The sequence below is a fragment of the Carcharhinus amblyrhynchos genome, chromosome 15, assembly GCF_965287045.1.
Source record: "Carcharhinus amblyrhynchos chromosome 15, sCarAmb.v2.hapA, whole genome shotgun sequence".
Classification (NCBI taxonomy): domain Eukaryota; kingdom Metazoa; phylum Chordata; class Chondrichthyes; order Carcharhiniformes; family Carcharhinidae; genus Carcharhinus; species Carcharhinus amblyrhynchos.
In genome coordinates, this window is record NC_137338.1 from 11,498,699 (window position 1) to 11,521,379 (window position 22,681).

General features: G+C 46.2%; 1 protein-coding gene across 1 annotated transcript in view; it reads right to left on the reverse strand.

Annotated features, from left to right (window-relative positions):
* The window catches only part of LOC145352908 (uromodulin-like 1), an 82,132-nt gene that overhangs the window by 16,277 nt on the left and 43,174 nt on the right, over window positions 1-22,681 (reverse strand). The window contains exons 17-27 of the mRNA XM_080203208.1: window positions 21,764-21,883; window positions 17,930-18,187; window positions 17,693-17,840; window positions 17,311-17,594; window positions 14,646-14,758; window positions 12,658-12,877; window positions 7,026-7,166; window positions 5,469-5,698; window positions 3,449-3,582; window positions 1,727-1,957; window positions 58-217 (exon numbers count right to left, since the gene is read on the reverse strand). Of these exons, the coding sequence (XP_080059334.1) occupies window positions 58-217; window positions 1,727-1,957; window positions 3,449-3,582; window positions 5,469-5,698; window positions 7,026-7,166; window positions 12,658-12,877; window positions 14,646-14,758; window positions 17,311-17,594; window positions 17,693-17,840; window positions 17,930-18,187; window positions 21,764-21,883 (2,039 nt within the window). The remainder of the gene's footprint in view (window positions 1-57; window positions 218-1,726; window positions 1,958-3,448; window positions 3,583-5,468; window positions 5,699-7,025; window positions 7,167-12,657; window positions 12,878-14,645; window positions 14,759-17,310; window positions 17,595-17,692; window positions 17,841-17,929; window positions 18,188-21,763; window positions 21,884-22,681) is intronic.

Below are 22,681 nucleotides of genomic sequence, written 5' to 3' on the forward strand. Positions count from 1 at the left end.
CCAAAATGACAAAAAATATTTAGCATCCATGTTTCAGAGTCAGGTAACTGGACCTACCGGTTGACATGAACCTGTGTTGACTTCCAAGCAGACCTGAGTCTGGCAGTGTATGTAGATAATGGGCATGTTGATGAATGAAAACACTTTCACAGTAAAATTGGCCCTCGTGGAGTTCCCGTTTTCTGTTATTCGTGTCTGTGATTCTGGAACTGGGCATCTGAAAAAGGCAAACAAAACCCAGTAAGAGATAAGTGGTTAGCACAGTGGTTAGCACTGCTACCTCACAGCGCTAGAAACTCAGGTTCGATTCCCAATTTGGGTCACTCTATGCGGAATCTATGCGTTTTCCCAGTGTTTGCATTGGTTTCCTCCGGGTGCTCCAGTTTTCTCCCACAGACATCACAATCCCGGCTCCCAGCACCCAAAGCATTAAAAAAAACAAGGGCTACACAACCAAGTGTTGTGACCAGAAGCTTTTAATAAGGTGTTCCAAACAAAGAAGGCATCATAAGCCTAAGGTAAGTAAGCATAACCATCAACCAGATGGGGTGACACGGTGGCACAGTGGTTAGCACTGCTGCCTCACAGCGCCAGTGACCTGGGTTCGATTCCCGGCTTGGGTCACTGTCTGCGTGGAGTTTGCACATACTCCTCATGTCTGTGTGCATTTCCTCTGGGTGCTCCGGATTCCTCCCACAGTCCGAAAGACATCAAGTGCATTGGCCATGCTAAATTCCCCCTCATGTAGGGGACTGTACCTGGACAGGCGCCAGACTGTGGTGACTAGGGGATTTTCACAGTAACTTCATTGCAGTGTTAATGTAAGCCTTCTTGTGACAATGATAAATCAATAAAGAATAAAATAAACCAAAATTAATTGACGTTGGACCATGCTGAATTACTCCAGCTCACTTCACCAGTGCGTGTTTTATTACCAACCACATTTATTTATCCAAAGGGTCCAGCTCTGTCATGGTAAAAGGAGGCAGTGACATGTTGGAAGCTCACCGCCCCTTGTGTCATACAGACCAGGGAAGACACAAGTACAAGCCTTGGTCTCTACTCAGCTGACTGCCACAGTGGCAGTACAGGCTAGCCTAGAGAGAAGGGAAATAAGAACATAAGAACATAAGAAATAGGAGCAGCTTCTCCTCTCTGCACCTCCAGCTGTGCAATGCACTAATGCAGACATTTGAGGGTGAGGGGATGTGGCTCTAATATCCAGTCCCACCACCCCCCCCCCCACCCCACCGCCCCACCTACCCCAGTGGAACAACGTAACAACACTAACTGCACCGATATGGGGAATGGCCACTTCACTAAGGTGGCTGCTGCTTGCCCACTCACCTGTAGCCAGTGAAAGAGAGGGCCTCCAGGCTAGAGGAGACTGAAGAGGTGAAGGCAAAAGACAGGAACATCGTCACAGAATCAGAGAATCCCTACAATGCAGAAGGAGGCCATTCGGCCCATTGAGCCTGCAGCTACAACAGTCCCACCCAGGCCCTATTCCCATATTTAATCTGCTAGTCCCCCATCAGGAAAAACACTCAACAAGGAAAAAAAATTGATCTTCATACAATCAAACCAAAAGGTGAATGTATAAGGGGAGGGCACAGATTTTTTGGGGAAGGCCTTCATTTGCCACATGCAAAATAAGACATCATGTATTCATCTGTGCCTCAAATTGGCACCATCCTTCATGCAGCCTTGGTTATCCATCTCTTACCCAGCTTTGATTATGACGTGTGAAGTGTTGCTGTTTGAATCACTGCTTGGCGTTGCCCAGCACTGGGCAAGGATCAGCTTGGCTCGGCTATCCGATGTATCGATTGACACTTGAACGGACACTTCATCCTCAGGAGTTAAAACAGGGTCTTCCGATAGAGCTCGGCTTCCACTGATTGTCTCAATACTGGCCACGTAGTTTCCTATTCCTTCCAGGCTGACTCGATTCACCCTTGAAGCAAAATAGTTGATTTAGAATCTGAAGTCCAACAGAGGGCGGTGAGTGTCTGGAACAAGCTGCCAGAGGTAGTAGAGACGGGTACAATTTTGTCTTTTAAAAAGCATCTAGACACTTACATAAGTAAGATGGGTATAGAGGGAACTGGGCCAAATGTGGGCAATTGTGACTTGCTAATGGTTAAAAAAAAGGGCAGCATGGACAAGTTGGGCTGAAGGGCCTGTTTCCATACTGTAAATCTCTATGACTCAGTGCGCGAATGAGAAGTTTTTAATCCATAAATGTTTGTATTTTGGAACGGCAAAAATAGAAAATAAACAAAGCCAGTAGGAAGAGGAGGCATTGATTCAAATTAGCAAAAGGCATGCTTGGCCCTTGTTAAGGGAAGATCTCCAACAAGTGCTTTGACTGAGGTGTTTAAAATTATGGGGGGAGTTTTACAGTGCCAATACCAGTGTATCTGAAGGCAGAGGAGGTCACATAAAATCACGTTAGTAGCCTTTCATTGACCCCCCAACCTCTCCCCCATATTATGCTGGACGATTAAGTTATCAGATAGCCTATCTGTCCTTAGACTGACTAAGACCCATAATTGACCAATTATAGTCCACTCATTCCACCTCCATCACCATAATAGTTAGGCAATGGAAGGCAATGTAAGGCAGCTGGCATTCACCTTTAAACGGCTTGGGCTACAAAGTGTCCTTTAAGGGCAACGCCCAAGATATTATACCCCCTGAGCTGGCAAAGCACCCCTCCCCCACCCTCCCCACTTACCCTCCTTTCAGCATCACCCAGCCCACCACAGGTAAATCTCAAATCTAGGAAGACAGCTGGAATCCCAGCTTCATTCCTCAGCAACTCCAGAGAGAGATCCTGGGTAGTAGCCAAACACTAATCAAAAGCCCTTCCAGGCTCTCATAGGGGGCACTGCCCCCTATTCTTCTGCTATCAATTGCTTACCATTTGCTGGCCTCGCCTCATTCCCTTGCCAGTAGAGGCAGGCTTATTCTGGATGGCAGAGATCTCACTCGGCATAGCTAATGAGCCCTGGGTCCAATGGTTTGGCATTAAGGTGGTAGATAAAATTCCCAAGCAGACTGTCCTATAGCAGTGAGTCAATCCTTGAGGAAAGGTCAGCCCTTTATGTAGAAAGGGTGATCTCAGGTAGCATGGAAGGAGCTGATGTGGAGCATAAACACCAACACAAACCTATTACGTGACTAACCTGTTGCTGTGCTGTAAATTTTATGTAATTTATTTAGCATCACCTCATAAAACCAGAATCCTTTAGAGATCTCCATGACCCTATTGGTATCAGACACTGAATTTAGCTAAAGTTTCCTCGTGTATATATGTTATCACTCACTGCCCAAAGATGACAAAATGATTTAGCATGAATATAAAGGTGAGATATTACCGACAGACAGGCAGGCTCAGCTGAGCTCAGAATCGCTCTAACCACACAGAAACAAGACAGCTCACCCATTCGGATTGTAGCCAGCAGTGACCAGGAGGCTGTTGTCAAATGTACAATTTACAGGAACCTCGAGGTTGGCACCGGCACTGGAGGAAGGGACGTTACGGAGTGTTGTTTTCACAACCGTGTGCGTTGCATTCTGGAATGAATAAACATCGCCATAAGCAGCCATCAATGTATACCAACAATAACCTACACTTGTTTGTGACATAGTAAAGCATCCCAAAGTGACATGAAGCTGACATTCGGAGAGGTTAAGAGACCCATCAGTTCATTGAGTCTGCACCAACAAAACTGCACTTAGTCTACACTCATCACACTCTCCAGCACTTGGCCCACAGCCTTCAATGTTATGAAGGTTATGTTGGCCGGTACGGCAGCACAGTGGTTAGCACTGCTGCCTCATAGCTCCGGCGACCTGGGTTCAATTCCCGGTTGGGTCACTGACTATGTAGACTTTGCATTTTCTCCCCGTGTCTGTGTGGGTTTCCTCCAGGTGCTCTGGTTTCCTCCCACACCTCAAAGATGTGTAGGTTAGGTTGACTGGTCATGCAAAATTGCCCCTTAGTGTCCCAGGGTGTCTAGGTTAGAGGGATTAGCGGGGATAGGGCCTGGGTGGGATTGTTGTTGGTGCAGAGTCGATGGGCCAAATGGCCTCCTTCTGCACTGTAGGGGGTTCCATGATTCTATGACATTTCAAGTGTTGATCCACATATCTTTTAAAGGTTGTGAGGTTATCTGGTTCTACTACCCTCCCAGGCCGCGCATTCCAGACACCCAACACTCTCGGAGTAAAAACTTTTCCTCAAATCCCCTCTAAACCTCCTGCCCTTCACCTTAAAATTATGCCCCTCATTTTCGACCCTTCAATTAAGGGGAAGAGCTGATTCCCCTCCACCCTGTCAATGCCGCTCGTAATCTTAAGACACTGCAATCAGGTCCCCCTGCTCCCCCAACCTTCTCAGCTCTAAAGAAAACAACTGATGCCCTCCAGCCTCTCTTCATGGCTGAAAGGTGACCTGTTCAAAGAGGTTAAGTTTTGGCGAGTGTCTTACAGAGGAAGGAAGTAGAGAGGCAGAAAGCACTAGGGAGGAATTTCCAGAGCTTTGGCAGCTGAAGGCACCTATGTCAATAACTGAACCATATAAAATCAACCAGGAGGCCAGGAATGTAGCAATGTAGAGATCTCAGGGGGTTGGGAAGAGCTTACTAGCAAAGCCTTTCAGTTCTGGGGTCAGAATAACAATAAAAAAGCTTGTTCGGTTCACCAGATACTTCAAGCCAGCTGAAATCCATTTTAAATTTCCTTCTTATTGCTTACTGAGGCAAACCCAGAAACAACAATGCTTTCCAACAATTTGTCCAAGTGGATATTGTCCAAGTGAGCAGCCTATGCTGAAGGTGGACAACTGTGAAGGGAGTAGAATTCACTGCTAATGCACAGGGATAACAGAAACTTTGGGTATCTTTTCCTTTGGTAGATTGAGAAAGGCAATGTCAATTTTTTTAATATTCATTCATGGGATAAAGGGCGTCATTGGCTAAGCCAACATTTATTGCCCATCCCTGAGTTGCCCTTGAATTGGGTGGCTTATTAGGTCATTTCAGAAGGCATTTGAGAGTCACCACATTGCTGTGGGTCTGGGATCACATGTAGGCCAGACCAGGTAAGGACAGCAGATTTCCTTCCCAACAGGACATTAGTGAACCAGATGGATTTTTCCAAAAATTGACAATGGTTTCATGGTCATCAGTAGATTCCTAATTCCAGATATTTTTATTAAATTCAAATTCCACCACCTGCCATTGGCTGGATTCGAACCCAGATTGCTAGAATATTAGCTGAGTTTCTGGATTAATAGTATAGCAATAATACCAAGAGGCCATCGCCTCAAAATAAAATTGCTTTGATGCCCCACTAAAATCTTCAAGACACTTTGGAGTTTGCTCTAGAAGTCATATTTCAAACACTTAAATAAAAGTATGGCAACGACTGTTGAATAGTTACATATCAATGGGACTTACATTTGATATTTGAGTTCCACACTCAGTCCACCCGACCTTGAGAGCAACATGGGTCAAATTACCAATGTTCCTGTTGCACTGAGAGTTCCCCAGGTACAGAGTAGATGCTGGTATATTCTTCTCTTCTAGGAACGTGCGTTCCATTATGACTGAGATCTCATGAAGTTTACAGCTTATTATGATGGATTGGGAAGCTGCTTCCACGGCTGTTGGATTGGCCACCATTGGTTCTGCAATGGACGTTGGAGATCAACATAGAAGACCAAGAAAGTTCAGCTGAAATACATTGCTCTTCTGTCAGCTTTGCACTTTGCTGAATTATATAGAGGCAGGCTGGCTTTGTTAGTGTTTATTCCCTCAAACAAGCAATTTACCTAATCATAAGTGTCCATCTAGCTCCTATAACCTTATATTGCTACTTTCAATCAACCACCTATCCTGTATCTACTTAAAGATTGTTGCTTTGATCACTAAACTTTGGCACTGTATTTTACATGATTTGCATATAAAAAAAACTGCCGATCTTTATCTTGAATCTTCTGTTTAATCTTATTGTTATGCCTTATTGTTCTTGACCTCTCAATCACTGGAGACAGACAGTTTGTATCTTATTCTTATTCCTTCATGTTTTAAATATCTCCATTAAATCATGCTTACATTTCTCTGTTCAAGGAAGTCATCAATGTATCAAGTCTTTCTTCATATTTGTGCTACACCCAATTTGTGAAACTGCCCTAATTCCTGAAATGGCCAGAAGGATGACCTACTGCAGCTCCTACATTCCTTTCCATTTTTGATTCATTTGTGGGATGTGAGTGTCGCTGGCTACGCCAGAATCTATTGCCCATCCCTAATTGTCCTTGGGAAGGTGGGGATAAGCTGCCTTCTTGAATTGTTGCAGTCCATGCACAATGCTTGAGGGAGGAAGTTCCAGGATTTTGACCCAGTGACAGTGAAAAACAATGATATATTTCCAAGTCAGGATGTGTATTTGTTGGGAACTTCCTGGTGATGGTGTTCCCAGGTATCTGCTGCCTTTGTCTTCTTGACGCTATTGGTTGTGGGTTTGGAGGGTGCTGTCTAAGGTGAGTTCCTGCAATGCACCTTGCAGACAGTACACATGGTTGTGACTGTGCACCAGAGGTGGACAGAATGCCAACTTGGGTCACTGTCTGTGTGGACTCTGCATCTTTTCCCCGTGTCTGCGTGGGTTGCCTCTGGGTGCTCTGGTTTCCTCCACAAGTTCAAAAGACGAGCTAGTTAGGTGCATTGGCCATGCTAGATTCTCCCTCAGTGTACCTGGACTGGCACTGGAGTGTGGTGACTAGGGTATTTTCACAGTAACTTCACTGGAGTGTTAATGTAAGCCTACTTGTGACACTAATAAATAAATGTAAACTTCATGCAGTCCATCAGCCAACATCCCCACGTCTGAACTTACGGCCTAAAGACAGTTTGAAAACAGGAGGACAACCACAAATAACCAGAGCAAATGAAAAAGGACTATCCATTAAAAATAGTTATTTAGTTTTGGTTATAATGGAGCCCAGGTTTTACCTCTGCAATTTCGGCCTGGTCGAGTTGGGTTCACATCCACAAAACTGTCCAAGCAACTGCAGGTGTAGGAACCCTCTGTGTTGATACACTTTGCCTTGAGTGAGCAGTCATTGTCATCAAGTGAGGCACACTCGTTATAATCTGCAATTAGGAGATGAAGGGAGAATGAAGAGACAGTGCTTTGGGTGGCCTACCAGAATTCCATGCTAAAGTAAAAGCAAAATACTGCAGATGCTGGAAATCAGAAATAGAAACTGATAGTCACCAAGCAAGCTTATTCCCTATCCCAAAATGTGGAGATGCTGGCGTTGAACTGGGGTAAGCACTGTAAGAAGTCTCACAACACCAAGTTAAAGTCTAACGGGTTTATTTGGTAGCTCAAGCCAAAAGCTTTCAGAACACTGCTCCTTCATCAGGTGAATGGGAGTCACAACTCACCGAATGAAGGAGCAGAGCTCTGAAAGCTAGTGACGTTTGCTACCAAATAAACCTGTTGGGCTTGAACCTGGTGTTGTGAGACTACTGACCGCCTTTTCCCAAAGACAGAGTGGTACCATAGGCAGGGGGTTGGGGTTGGGGTCTTGGGTTGGGGTCCCGGCAGTTGGCACCAATTGTGGGTCTTGGCCCGGCACCCTGTCAAGAACAACAATGTTGACTTTTGCTGAATAGGCCAATGAGTGACCAGAGGGTGTGATGGCCATCCGATTGAGGTTGGTGGGAGGGGTCTCAAAGCCGGAAGGCCCTGTGGTACTAGAAGAAACTACAGCCTCGCATCGCAGGAACGGGAGAGAGAGAGAGTCTCCACCTAGAAACCTCCCCTCAGCGCAGGTAAAATACCTGAAATGAGAAGTAGTCGGAGCTGCTGGTCCGCCAGCGTGGAGATGGATCTCTTCACAGAGTGGCCTGATGCTGGAGCTGTAGCCCGGTAGGGACAGGGAATCCTCATAGCCTCTGACTAATGGCCATGTATGGCCTTTTGATTGCCTCAACAATCTCCACCATACCCACTTCCTGAAAATGAGTGGGATGTTCACTGGCAAGCCAGCACTCTGACAAATTACACGCCCACCATTCGGTTCTCACCCACCATGTTGCCCACAAACCCTACCCCCTATACCACCAACCACAGAGAAACGCACAGAAGCTGATCATCCAAAGATTTGACTTTGTCACTGCTACTGGTAAATTAAAACTTTCTAAGGTTCTTAAAAATCTGTATTGACACAGCTCCTCGTGGTCCAATGATATCAGAGACTCAAAGAATCATACAGTCCCTACAGTGCAGAATGAGGCCATTGGGCCCATCAGGCCTGCATCACGAACAATCCCACCCAGGCCCTATCCCTGCACCCCCATGTATTTACCCCGTTAAACCTCCTGACGTTAACGGTCAATTTAGCATGGCCAATCAACTTAACCCACACATCTTTGGACTGTGGGAGGAAACTGGAGCACCCAGAGGAAACCCACGCAGACACGGGGAGGATGTGCAAACTTCAGACAGACAGTCACCCGAGTCCGGATTTGCACCCGGGTTCCTGGCAGCAGTGCCCACCACTGTGCCACCATACTATCCTCATAGCGCAGAAGAAGGCCATTCAGCCCATCGGACCTCTGCTCTTTGGTAGAGCTGCACAATTAATTCCACATTACTGGCCTGTCCCGATCACCCTGTAATTCGATCAGGAATGTACACAATCCTCTGACACAGGTTATTAGTAAACCTTCTTGCACCACCCTTTCAGACATTGCATTCCAGCTCCGAATTCTAGGTATAAAAATAAATTTTCTCTTGACACCTCGTTATCATCATATACAATCTCAAATCAGTGGATTAGTTTTGAAGTATAATGACGCTTGTGGGCGGCCAATACGTCATCCCTTCCGTGTCAACAGTGTTAACATGGCAATGAATCTGGAATGTTGGGCAGATCCCACGCAATGTCCCAGCTCTTCTTGCTCTGACACCTTTAACACCTGCCTAGTCTACCAGAACATAAAAGTATTTCTTTAACAATTCAAATCAGTATTTCAAACCAATTAAACATCTTTTCCCAAAGGTAGGGGAGTGTAAAACTAGACAGCATAGGTGAGAGGAGAGAGATACAAAAGGGTCCAGAGGGGCAATATTTCACTCAGAACTACTGTGCACAGTTCTGGTCGCCTCACTACAGGAAGGATGTGGAAGCTATTGAGAGGGTGCAGAGGAGATTTACAAGGGTGTTGCCTGCATTGGAGGCATGCCTTATGAGGATACGTTGAGGGATCTCGGTCTCTTCTCCCTGGAGAGACGAAGGTTGAGAGGCAACCTGATAGTGGTTTATAAGATGTTGAGGGGTATAGATAGGATGGATTCTCGGAGGCTATTTCCCAGGGCTGAAATGGTCGCTACGAGGGGACACAGGTTTAAGGTGCTGGGGAGTAGGTACAGAGGAGATGTCAGGGGTACGTTTTCCCCTCAGAGGGTGGTGAGTGAGTGGAATCGGCTGCCTTCGGTGGTGGTAGAGGCGAACTCGCTGGGGTCTTTTAAGAGACTTCTGGATGAGTACATGGGATTTAATGGGATTGAGAGTTATAGACAGACCTAGTAGGTATGGATATGATCGACGCAACTTGTGGGCCAAAGGGCCTGTTTGTGCTGTAGTGTTCTATGTTCTATGTTTTAAGATGGTGAGTGTCTGGAGCAAGCTGCCAGAGGCAGTAGTAGAGGCGGGTGTAATTTTGTCTTTTAAAAAGCATTTAGATAGTGACATGGATAAGATGAGTATAGAGAGATATAGACCAAATGCAGGCAACTGGGACTAGCTTAGTGGTAGAAACTGGGCAGCATGGACAAGTTAGGCTAAAGGGCCTGTTTCCATGCTGTAAACAAAGAACAAAGAACAGTACAGCTCAGGAACAGACCCTTCAGCCCTCCAAGCCTGTGCCAATCATGTTTGGCATGGGATCCAAGGGGGCATTGTTTTGTGGATCCAGAACTGGCTTGCCCACAGAAGGCAAATAGTGGTTGTAGATGGGTCTTTTTTTGCATGGAGGTCAGTCACCAGTGGAGTGCCCCAGGGATCTGTTCTGGGACCTTTGCTCTTTGTGATTTTTATAAATGACCTGGATGAGGAAGTGGAGGGATGGGTTGGTAAGCTTGCCGATGACACGAAGGTTGGAGATGTTGTGGATAGTTTGGAGGGATGTCAGAAGTTGCAACGAGACATAGATAGGATGCAAGACTGGGCGGAGAAGTGGCAGATGGACTTCAATGCAGATAAGTGTGTGGTGGTTCATTTTGGCAGGTCAAATGGGATGAAGGAATACAATATCAAGGGTAAGACTCTTAGCAGTGTGGAAGATCAGAAGGATCTTGGGGTCCGGGTTCATAGGACTCTCATATCGGCTTCGCAGGTAGAGGATGTGGTTAAGAAGGCGTATGGTGTACTGGCCTTCATCAATCGCGGAACTGAGTTTAGGAGTCAGGAAATGATGCTACAGCTATATAAGACCCTGGTCAGACCCCACTTGGAGTGCTGTGCTCAGTTCTGGTCACCTCATTACAGGAAGGATGTGGAAGCCATTGAACAGGTGCAGAGGAGACTTACAAGGATGTTGCCTGGATTGGGTGGCATGCCTTATGAGGATAGGTTGAGAGAGCTCGGTCTTTTCTCCTTAGAGAGACGAAGGATAAGAGGTGACCTGATAGAGATTTATAAGATGTTGAGAGGTATTGATCGAGTGGATTCTCAGAGGCTTTTTCCCAGGGCTGAAATGGCTGCCACAAGAGGACACAGGTTTAGGGTGCTGGGGAGTAGGTACAGAGGAGATGTCAGGGGTAAGTTTTTCACTCAGAGGGTGGTGGGTGCGTGGAATCAGCTGCCGTCGGTTGAGGTGGAGGTGGATTCGATAGGGTCTTTTAAGAGACTTCTGGATGAGTACATGGGACTTAGAAAGATAGAGGATTATAGGTAAGCCTAGTAGGTAGGGACATGTTCGGTGCAACTTGTGGGCCGAAGGGCCTGTTTGTGCTGTAATTTTTCTATGTTCTATGATGTCTGCCTAAACTAAAACCATATGCACTTATGGAGTCCATATCCTTCCATTCCCGTTCGATTCATTGATTTGTCTAGTTGCCCCTTAAATGCCGCTATCGTACCTGCTCCTATCACTTCCCAGGCAGCGTGTTCCAGACAGTAACCACTTTCTGTGTAAAACATTTGCCTCACACATCTCCTCTAAACTTTTCCCCACGCACTTTAAACCTTTGTCCCTTGGTACTTGACTTTTCTACCCTAGGAAAGAGCATCAGACTATCCAGTCTGCCCATGCCACTCATAATCTTGTAAACCTCTATCAGATCACCCCTCAACCACCATTGTTCCAGTGAGAACAAACCGTGTTTATCCAACCTCTCGTCACTGCTAATACCCTCCAGATCAGGCAACATCCTGGAAAACCTCTTCCCGCACTGCGGTTTGTGGAATCTCGCTGTGCACAAATTGGTCAATGTATTGCCCACATAACGACTAAACTTCAAAACCATCTCGCTGACTGTAGACCACTGAGATATCCTGACTTCATGAGGGACACTAGAAAAACATAAACTTTCCCAGTCCTAATAACATTTCATAGAATCCCTACAGTGCAGAAAGGGAGGCCATTCAGTCCACTGGGTCGGCACTGACACTCCAATAGATCCTATCCCTGTAACCCCATGTATTTATCCCGCTAATCCTCTTAACCTACACATCTTTGGACACTAAAGGGCAATTTAGCATGGCCAATCCACCTAACCTACACATCTTTGGAGTGGGGAGGAAACCCGAGCAGCCGGAGGAAACCCACGCAGTCACGGGGCGAATGTGCAAACTCTGCACAGACAGTGACCCAAGGTTGGGATCAAACCAGGGTCGCTGGTGCTGTGAGGCAGCAGCGTTAACCACTGTGCCGCGCTTTCACGTGAGAAGTCAAAATCTTACTATGAACATTCTGATCACACGCCAACATGGGAGAAATCGCCAGCAGGGGTACGGGGAAAAGGCAGGCGAATGACACCAAATCATTATGCTCATTTGGTGAGCCAGTGAAGGCACAGTGGGCCAAATGGCCTCCTTCTGTGCTGTAACAATTCTGTGATTCTGTGCACATGACAAAAAGCACTGAAATATCTGGATATTGGGGCGGCACGATCTCACAGTGGTTAGCACTGCTGCCTCACAGCGCCAAGGGCCCAGGTTCAATCCCCGGCTTGGGTCACTGTCTGTGTGGAGTTTGCACATTCTCCCCGTGGCTGTGTGGGTTTCCTCCGGGTACTCCCGTTTCCTTCCACAGACAAAGATGTGCGGGTTAGGTGAATTGGCCATGCTAAATTGACCCTTTGTGTCGGGGAACTAGCTGGGGTAAATGTATGAGGCTATGGAGATAGGCCCTGGGTGGGATTGTGGTTGGTACAGACTCGATGGGCCAAATGGCCTCCTTCTGCACTGTAGGAAGCTATGATTCTATAATGCAAATAACTCCTTCTGTTACAGTGCAGCCAGACACCTCAACTGACTGAATGTGCAGTTGGCATGAGGGAATGTTGCAACATGTTCTGATTGATGTGAGATAATACTGCAAGTGTTATTTACCTCCCAGTCCTCATTACCTGATATGTCAGTGCTGTCAGGATCAAAGCTGAAAACAGAGCTGTTCTTTAGTGATGTCACAAGTTCCAGGATGATTTTGGAAACATTTGCTGCTATTTCTTCATCAAATATCAATTGGAATTCCATGTTCACACTTCCTTCCCAAAGAGATTTAATCACAATCTTGGCTTTCCCAGAACTGAAAAGTTCCGCGGTGGATTCAGGTAAAGCTTTTAAGATCTGGAACCAGGATAAAAATACTTTTGAACATAGTTTATTTATGCATTCCTCCAATGGAATATTTTCCAATTTCCAATCTAATGGAAGCATCAGGCTTTCCCAGGTCCAATACAACAGGAGATTGGTGTAGAACTCACTCTGGAGAACTCCTCTTGCTCAGTTCTACATGTCTCAAGATCTTTAGCTTCCCTCTTCAGTTACTCAGAGATGGCCTCCCCTTGCAATTTCAATAAGCGCTATGACTAAAGAAGATTGCTTGAGTTGTTTCCCATTATCTTCCCCATGTGTTCTTTAAGGAATCACATGCCCTTTCCCTGAGGGATCCTCTTCCTGTAAGCAGCAAGTGTCCCTCAAGGTTCCAACTCTTTCACTGCTACCATTCGATCCACTCATAACCCCAAGCATGGAACCCTTAACTGAGATTGGGGACTGCTCGCAAAAGGACAGGGAGTCCCCTTAAGATCTCAAATGATCCTGCTACACTTGTAAAAAAGATGCCTCAAATGCAACCTCAGAAAAACAGATCTTATGTGGCACTGCTGCTTCACAACTCATGGGACCCAGGTTCGATTCCGCCCTTGGATGACTGTATGTGCAGAGTTTGTATGTCCTCCCCGTGTCTGTATGGGTTTCCTTCAGATGCTCCAGTTTCCTCCCACAGTCCAAAAATGTGCAGGTTAGCTATGGTAGATGTATGGGTTTGCAGGGATAGGGTGGGGAGAGGGCCTGGGTAAGATAGTCCGTTAGAGAGTCAGTGCAGACTCAATGGGCCAAATGGCCTCTTCTGCACTGTCGGAATTCGATGATTGCCAATCCAACTTAACTTTTTTTTATAAAAGCAAAATACTGCGGATGCTGGAATCTGAAACAGAAAGCAGAAAATGCTGGAAAATCTCAGCAGGTCCAACGGCATCTGTGGGGAGAGGATAGAGCCAATGTTTCGAGTCTGGATGACCCTTCATCAGAGCTGACAGATGAGAGATTTAGCAGCGATTTATACTAAGAGGGCAGGAAGGGGTGGATTGAGGAATGTAAATGAGGGTACAGAAGGCTGAGATTGCAAATTTATATTCTTGTGGTCCCTTCCCTCACCCCCGCAACCCACCTTCATAGTATATAAATCTCTGATGATTCTCTCAGCTCTGATGAAGGGACATCCAGGCTTGAAATGTTTGTTGGCTCTATTCTCTCCCCACAGATACTGTCAGACCGGCTGAGATTTTCCAGCGTTTTCTGCTTTTGTACAATTTTGTTTAAATCTCCCAGTTCAACACAGCCATCTACTGGTGGTTTTAAACTAGTCATGATGTGAAGATGCCAGCGTTGGACTGGAGTAAACACAGTAAGAAGTCTCACAACACCAGGTTAAAGTCCAACGGGTTTATTTGATAGTAAACCCACAAGCTTTCGGGGTTACTATCAAATAAACTGGTTGGACTTTAACCTGGTGTTGTGAGACCTCTTACAGTTTTAAACTAGACCAGGCTGTCTTTAATCCCATTGGTTTAGGCTGGCTTTAACTCCAGTTAAAGTTTACTTATTAGTCACAAGTAAGACCTACATCACACTGCAATGAAACTACTGAGATAGTTTTATGTGACATCCTGAATTATCTATAAAACAGAAAGAATTTGCACGCATCGATGTGAACCAAAACATAGGAGCTCTGAAATAATCCACTTTCCCCACCTTTTAAGTATTCAACCACTGGACCAGGAGAAGCGAATCTAATATAAACAGGCTAGACTGCAGTGAAATCAATACATACCTGTGTAATAAACAGAGCTGTAAAGTTCTTGTATTTGTCACTACTGCTGTTTCTCAGCCCTTCTGTGAACATTCTGTTTGTTATCCTTGTCCTGCCTCCCATGATGTATGCAGCTGTGGGACGATATGAAAAGTCAATTAGTATTCTCATTATTAATCCACAGATAATCGCAAAAATCCATACAATGCAGAAAGAAGCCATTCGGCCCATCAAGTCTGCACCAACCACAGACTTACCCAGGCCCTATCCCCTTAATCCCTATTTAGCCCTATTAATTCCCCTGACACTAAGGGGCAATTTAGCATGGCTAATCCACCTAACCCGCACATATTTGGAGGAAACCGGAGCACCCAGAGGAAACCCACGCAGACACGGAGTGAACGTGCAAACTCCACACAAACAGTCAGTTTTCCTGTTTTGCTTTCAAGTTCAGCTTTAGGTTAGAACAAATCTAAATGGAAGTTTACTGAGCGGAACTTAACCAAAGTTGGGCTGGATTTGAACCCTGGTGCTGTGAGGCAGCAGCACGAATCACAATGCCACCCCAACTTTGGTTAAGTTCCGCTCAGTAAACTTTCATTTAGATTTGTTCTAACCTAAAGCTGAACTTGAAAGCAAAACAGGAAAACTGACTGTCAATCAATGTGTGCCGGAGGGTGAGTGACACATGGTTCAAGGAAGGAGAAGCTGGAGTCCAGACTACATGTTTCTACTATAAGTCTGTAATACACTGAGGAGTGCCACAACCCAACAGAGTTAGATTCTGGAAATGTGGAGGAAAATGGGGGAGAGGTGGGTGAAACATATCAGGAAAGATTGCCCTCCTGAAACATCAGCAGGAGAGACGAATAATGGGAGACTGAGATAGTAGCATCAGTCAATAGACTAACATTCCCACTGGGGTGGCACCGTGGCACACTGGTTGGCATTGCTGCCTCATTGCGCCAGGGACCTGGGTTCAATTACAGAGTTGGGTCACTGTCTGTATGGAGTTTGCACGTTCTCCCCATGTCTGCGCGCATTTCCTCCAGGTACTCTGATTTCTCCCCACAGTCTGCAAGATATGCTGGTTAGGTGCATTGGCCATGCTAAGTTCTCCCTCAATGTATTCAGAGTGTGTCAACTAGGGGATTTTCACGGTAACTTCACTGCAGTGTGAATGTATGTCTACTTGTGCCTAATAAATATATAAACTTGAATTTACTTTTACCTGCTCTTTTATTAACTTTGGTTTTGTAATTCCCTACCAAAACAAATTTGTCTCTCCTTGCGCTTTTAAAAGCCTCCTAAAAGCTTCCCTTTGACCATCCCATTTGGTTTCCTTCCTTTTCAAGGCTTCCATCGAATTTCTCGTTCAGTGTCCAGCATCTAGGCCCAGATAAAACTCAGGAACAGCATTGCCACAAGAACCCTGCTGGATGGAGTTTCCAACCATCTGATGGAAGTATGAGTGACCTCAGTCCAGTGCAGTTTGCTGGATTAGCCTCATGAGCTTTTCACAGATACAGGAGAAATATCCAGGGTCTAGTAAGTGGCACAGTGGTAACATCATTGAAATAGTAATCCAGAGGTCCAGACTAATGCTCTGGAGACATGAGTCAAATCTGATTGAGGTAGCTAGTGGAATTTGATTTCAATGGACAAACTGAAGTTAAAAGCTATTCTCAGTAACAGTAACCACATTGTCAATCGTTGTAAAACCGTATCTGGTTGTCTAGTGCCCCTTTAGTGACATTAATATCCTTTCTTTGGGGAAGGATATCCGCCAGCCTTACCCAGTTGAGCCTGCACATAACTTCAGATCCGTAGTAATGTGGTTGACTCTTAACTGCCCTCTGAAATGGGCCTGGCAAGTCATCGGTTCAGGGGCAATTAGGAATGAGCAACAAATGTTGGCTTGTCAGCAATGCCCACATCCCATGTAATAACAAAAACAGGGCATTTGAGGTAATTCTAAATCTGTCCTGGGACAAAGAAATGTTCAGATTTCAGAAAAGAGATAAATAATATTTTTTTTGGAGGTATTCCTTAGAGGGTATCTGGGAGTTTGATGAAAGGTTGGTTTGAAGGAAATAACTTCAGAAGAAACTTCAAGATTAAAATTGGCAGCTACTGGGTTGTGAGACTTTTTTTTTATTCATTCGTGGGATATGGGTGTCGCTGGCTGGCCAGTATTTATTGCCCATCCCTAGTTACCTGAAAGCAGTTGAGTCAACCACATTGCTGTGGCCCTGGAATCACATGTAGGCCAGACCAGGTAAAAACGGCAGATTTCCTTCCCTAAAGGACATTAGTAAAGCAGATGGGTTTTTCTGACAATCAAACTGGTTTCATGGTCTTCAGTAGATTCTTAATTCCAGGTATTTTTTATTGAATTCAAATTCTGCCATGTCAGGATTTGAGCCTGGGCCCCCAGAACGTTAGCTGAGTTTCTGGATGAATAGTCTAGCGATAATATCACCAGGCCATCACCTCCCCTTGAAGAAATGAAGGCGTGAAGAAACTCTGGCCAGGGTTTGCTGCATTTATCAACCCACGACCTTTTACCCCCAATAAGAAGCCCATCAAACGGCAAGGACACAAGTCGAGATAGCTGCAAGTGCCTTGAGGAATTGTAACAGTGCTGGACTCAAAACCAGATAGCCACAAGCATAGCACGTTGTACCTGTTTTTACTTCTTGTACTTTAGCTTTCCCTTCCTTCCCGCAGAGCTGCGAGACAACTCTGACAGTGTACAGCACTCCAGCCTCCAGGTCCAACCCCGTCCAGCTCAGTTCCTTGGTCTTTGCCTCAATCAGAATTTTGTTGTCCTTCCAAAGTTGCACGACAAAGTCTCTGTCGCTTGTGGCGTCAGCTTCCCAAATCACACTCAGGCTGTGGCTGGTGACATTAAAGGCAATGAGGCTCCTGATCGATGGAGGAACTAGGGGGTAAAAAAATGCGTAGCACCTTTTGTCAGCATTTTAAAATCACAAACATTTCTTAGACCTCTGTGTGGTCTCTCTAAAATAGCCCCAACATTGCTGTTTGAAAGAAAATAGCTTTGCTCACCACAAGCTGCGGTGGGTGCTTGTGAGGAAGACGATGTGAAGGGTTGAATAGAACTGGGTATGGACGCACCCAAGGCAATGCTGTTCATTTGCTCATTGGTATCAGATAGCGCCATCTCCACCTCAGCCTTGCTCGGACGAAGAGCTGGAAAATTAGGAAGGTGGTTAGCTCTCTTACATGGTCCATACCCAAAGGACGCTTTTCTCCAAGAATGGCTAACCCTGTGAAATTACCTGTTGTCACAGTCAGTTCGGAGGCAATGCTCTCTTGCTCACAGACTCTCCACGTCACGCTCACAGTGTACTCAGTCTCGGGCTCCAGTTCACTCGCTGTCCATTGCATTTCCCGCGTCTCGGTTTCACTCACGATGCTATTGTTCTTCAGCACCTGCACAAGGAACCTCTGCTCTTCACTGGTGTCCGTTGTCCAAGTTACCAGAAAACCATTGCTGGTGACGCGGGAAACAGCCAGGTTGGTGACTAAAGATGGAGCTGTTGGGTAAGTTAAGGAACCCGTCAGTGGGAGTCACATCATACGGCAACATGGCGATCAGAGCCCTGAACATGAGGGGAGCTAACTTTTCAATAATCTCTGTGGATGGTGACTGGCGCGGTGGCACAGTGGATAGCACAGCTGCCTCACAACACCAGGCACCTGGATTCAATTCCCGGCTTGGGTCACTGTCTGTGTGAACTTTGCAAGTTCTCCCCATGTCTGCGTGGATTTCCTCCAGGTGCTCCAGTTTCCTCCCACAGTCCAAAGATGCGCAGGTTAGGTGCATTGGCCATGCTAAAATTGCCTCTTAGTGTCAGGGGGATTAACAGGATAAATATGTGGTGTTACTGGTATCGGGCCTGGGTGGGATTGTTGTCAGTGCAGAGTCGATGGACCGAATGACCTGCTTCTGCACCACAGGGATTCTATGATGGCTGGCAAGGCTATACCTACTCTACATCCCTGTTTACTTTGAGGAGATACCAGCGGCTTCTCTTTCAACCACTGCAATCTTCGGGTGATTAGCCCCCATAATTATAAAGATTTCTGAAGCATTGGCCCAGTGACAGTGAAGGAAAGATGATAGCAGTGATTTTCCAAAAAAAATAATGAAGTGTGATAATGGCAAAGAGAAACAGAGCGATCTGTGCCTGTTGGTCTGACCTGGACCAGACCACAATTGTCCCACACTTAGTCATTTCTCTGGGAGAGTGGTGAATTTTGCATTGGTTCTAGGAGGGGCCCAACATGCTGGTGAGCCTGGCTGACAAACGCTTGGGAGCCATTTTGAAAGGGTGCCTCGATCTCACAATGCACTGGGGGACTCCCTTCCTCACTCCACGGGTATCCGGACTGCATCCCCAGCCTCATTGGTGACATGCTTCCCTACCCCTCTCCAACACGGATCGCTGCCATAGGGGCATTGGGTTCCTCCCAAAGGGTCCCCCTTCATGACCCCTGAAATGACCCCTCCCTTTCATAATCCCTGCTATGCCCCTTTCATTCCCCAACTCTTTGTACCCCACTCCTTCACGATCCCCCCTTCAAGCCCTCCCTTTACAGACCCTCCCGCATAACCTCCCCCATCATAGCCCCTGCACAGGCACCATCCCTGCTCCGGCCCCATCCTCTTGGCACTCCCCTGGAACCCTGATAGTGCCCAACTGAGCATGCCATGGCCATGCCAGATGGGCACTGCCAGAGTGCCAGGTGGGCACTGCCAGGTGAGTACTGCCTAATGGGCACTGCCCAACCAGTCCCCGAGACCTGGGGACTCCAAGGGCCTCTGAGCCCCAGGCATTCCCATTACTCCTGATCTATGCTAGTGGAAACCAATTCTCGCTGGGTTCACACTTCACCAGAGGTTCGGAGGTCCCGGGAGCTGGGAGAATCCGGCATCACAACATGCTAAGCATACTTAAATACTACTTTAAATATGCTAAGCGATCTCATGCCCTTTCTGGGCATGAATGAAATGCAACTCCATCAAAAGGTCACAACCAATCAGTTCTGCAAGATTTAATGGTATCTTGTCTCTGATGTTACTTTTACGCTGAGTTTTAACACATTGCCATGACAGTGATTTTCTGCATAGTTAAGCCCGACATAAATATCGGCTGTTTGTCAGTTGGTAGAACTCTTGATTCGGAATCAAACGTTTGTGAGTGGGATCTTACTGTGTATAAATTGGCTGCTGAATTTCCTCTGACAACAGTTACTGTAGGTGGGATTTCCAGTCCTACGCACTCCAGCATCAGAAATTTCTGCCTGAGATCAGCCCACCCATGACAATTCCCACAGGGGACCGGTGAAGAAAATTTACCTTTACTTTTCAAAATTGCTCTATATTTTGTGTGGTTCTTTGTGAGGTGGTTGTGGATAATATTGGAGAAATGTAAGTCTTTCCTCTCCTTTGCATATTACAACAAATCTATTTGTTAATTCTACAATTTATCTATCTATTCGCTATGAATAGAATCCCTACAGTGCAGAAGGAGGCCATTCAGCCCGTCGAGCCTGCACCAACAACAATCCCACCCAGGTCCTATCCCTTGTAACTTCATGTAATCCCCCTGACACTAAAGGGCAATCCCACCCAGACCTGTTCCCCGTAACCCCAAGTATTTACCCCACCAATCCCCCTAACTGACACCTCTTGGGACACTATGGGGCAATTTATCTTGGCCAATCTATTTAACTTGCCCATCCTTGGACTGTGGGAGGAAACAGAAGCATCCAGAGGAAAGCCACACAGACAATAGCATCCACTCACCTGATGAAGGAGCAGCGCACCAAAAGCTAGTGTTGTGAACTTCTTACTCTTACCTACGCAGTGGTAAATGACAGGGGGAATTTAATGTCGGCAATAAGGGTCTCACCATCAAGTTGGAGAGCTGGCAAAATCCTAGCACCATCTTTTTGGGATGTTCTACTACATTAAGTGCCAAACAGGCAGCAGAAGACCTTCCCCAAGATCGAAGAACCTTGGGGATGGAATTCCTGGTTGACGAGAACTACCAGTCAATCTGAAGCCAGGAGCTCTTCATTGCTCGACAGTGCCACTGGGAAGGCAGTGGCTGACACTGATAATGCAGCCACCCAAGGTCCAGGATTGTCAAGGAAGCAGGCCACAGTCGAGCAATGACAGGAGGTTCGCTGGGGTGGGGTGAAGAGGGTCGGGAGATTGGTCTTAGCAAGCTCCACCACACTGTTCTGATATCAAATCTTTTGATCGGCCACTGAGTGCCTGAGGACAAGCACGTCATCCAGACAGTCTATTAGCAACCCCTAAAGACCTGGCTTTTCTGACGTTCCACATGGCAAGTCCCCCACCCAGCACTGAGTCAATAAGCGAGCATTAGGTTCCCATTTAAGGGTCTCATTAGCAGCAGGAAAGTTAGGCTGTTCATGAGCCTCTCTGCTATAGCCTTAATCGGGACAGAGACGGGAAGGCAGTAGGGCCTCCGTTCACCTCTTATCTAATTAACTGCTTCTCGCCACCCAACCCAACTTGAGGCAAGGCGGTAAATTCCACTAATAAGATGTCATCGTTTACCCCAAAACGAGAACTCGGCTTTTCTCAGTAAATTGTCCAGTTTTCACGTTCTCTGGGCAAGTGGTGACACTGTGGTGAGCACTGCTGCCTCACAGCACGACAGACCTGGGTTCAATTCCCAGCTTGGGTCACTGTCTGTGCAGAGTCTGCACATTCTCCCCATGTCTGCGTGGGTTTCCTCTGGGCGCTCCAATTTCCTCCCACAGTACGATAGATGTGCTGGTTAGGTGTTTTGGCCATGCTAAATTCTCCCTCAGTGTACCCGAACGGGCGCCTGAGTGTGGACTAGGGGATTTTTCACAGTAACTTCATTGCAGTGTTAATGTAAGCCTACTTATGACACTAATAAATAAACTTAGAAAACTCTCCCCAAACTATCACGTTCTTGAGTCACATGAACAATCAATAATGTAACCACATTGTTGCAAATACTGTGATAACTGAATACTTAGCAAAGAATCTAAAAATACAATGTCCTGTTCACTGACTTATGAAAAGGAACAATAAAGGTACGTACAGCACGGAGGTACATCAGAATGTGGAACGTTCTCTGAGAATCCAGGTCTGTTGAGGTAGATGGTCATTGAAGATACAAAGCCCATGACAGATCGTTTTTCCCTTATATTTGTACTTTCTGCTGAAAAAGAAGTTGTGTTCTTAGTTACAGACAGGTAAGGGTAGGGTGGAAAATACTCGAAGCCACACTCTCCTAACAAGGTTTAATGTACTTATATCAAAGTGCTCCATATACTGTTTTAATACAGACAGTATCCCATTAGATATCTACGCCTTTCTCTCTTTTCTTTTGATAACAACTACCCTTTCATTGCTTGTTGCTGGAACTTCCAAAATCAACAGGAGTAGAAAGCAGCACAGTGGTTAGCACTGCTGCCTCACACTGCCAAGGACCTGGGTTCAATTCCCGGCTTGGGTCACTATCTGTGTGGAGTCTGCATGTTCTCCCCGTGTCTGTGTGGGTTTCCTCCGGGTGCTCCAGTTTCCTCCCACGCTCCAAAGACATGCTGGTTAGGTGAATTGGCCATGCTAAATTCTCCCTCAGTGTACCTGGAACAGGTGCCGGAGCGTGGTGGAATTTCACAATAGCTTCATTGCAGTGTGAATGTAAGCCTACTTGTGACTAATAAATAAACTTTAAAGGGGAAGAAATGGAAGATCTATCTATGCCAGTTTGAACAGCAACCCACCATCCCAATACACCCTATTTAATTTATAGAGGGGCCAAAGGCTACAGGCAATGAAGTGTAGATGAAGCCACAAGCAAATCGGCCATGATCTTATTGAATGGCAGAGCAGACTCAAGGGGCTAAATGGTCTTCCCCGGCTCCCATTTCTCAGGTAGATTTTAAGGATGGTGAGGGATTGGTCAGTTTCCCACCCTATCCACACCAGACAGCTTAAAAATTGAGGCCCACCT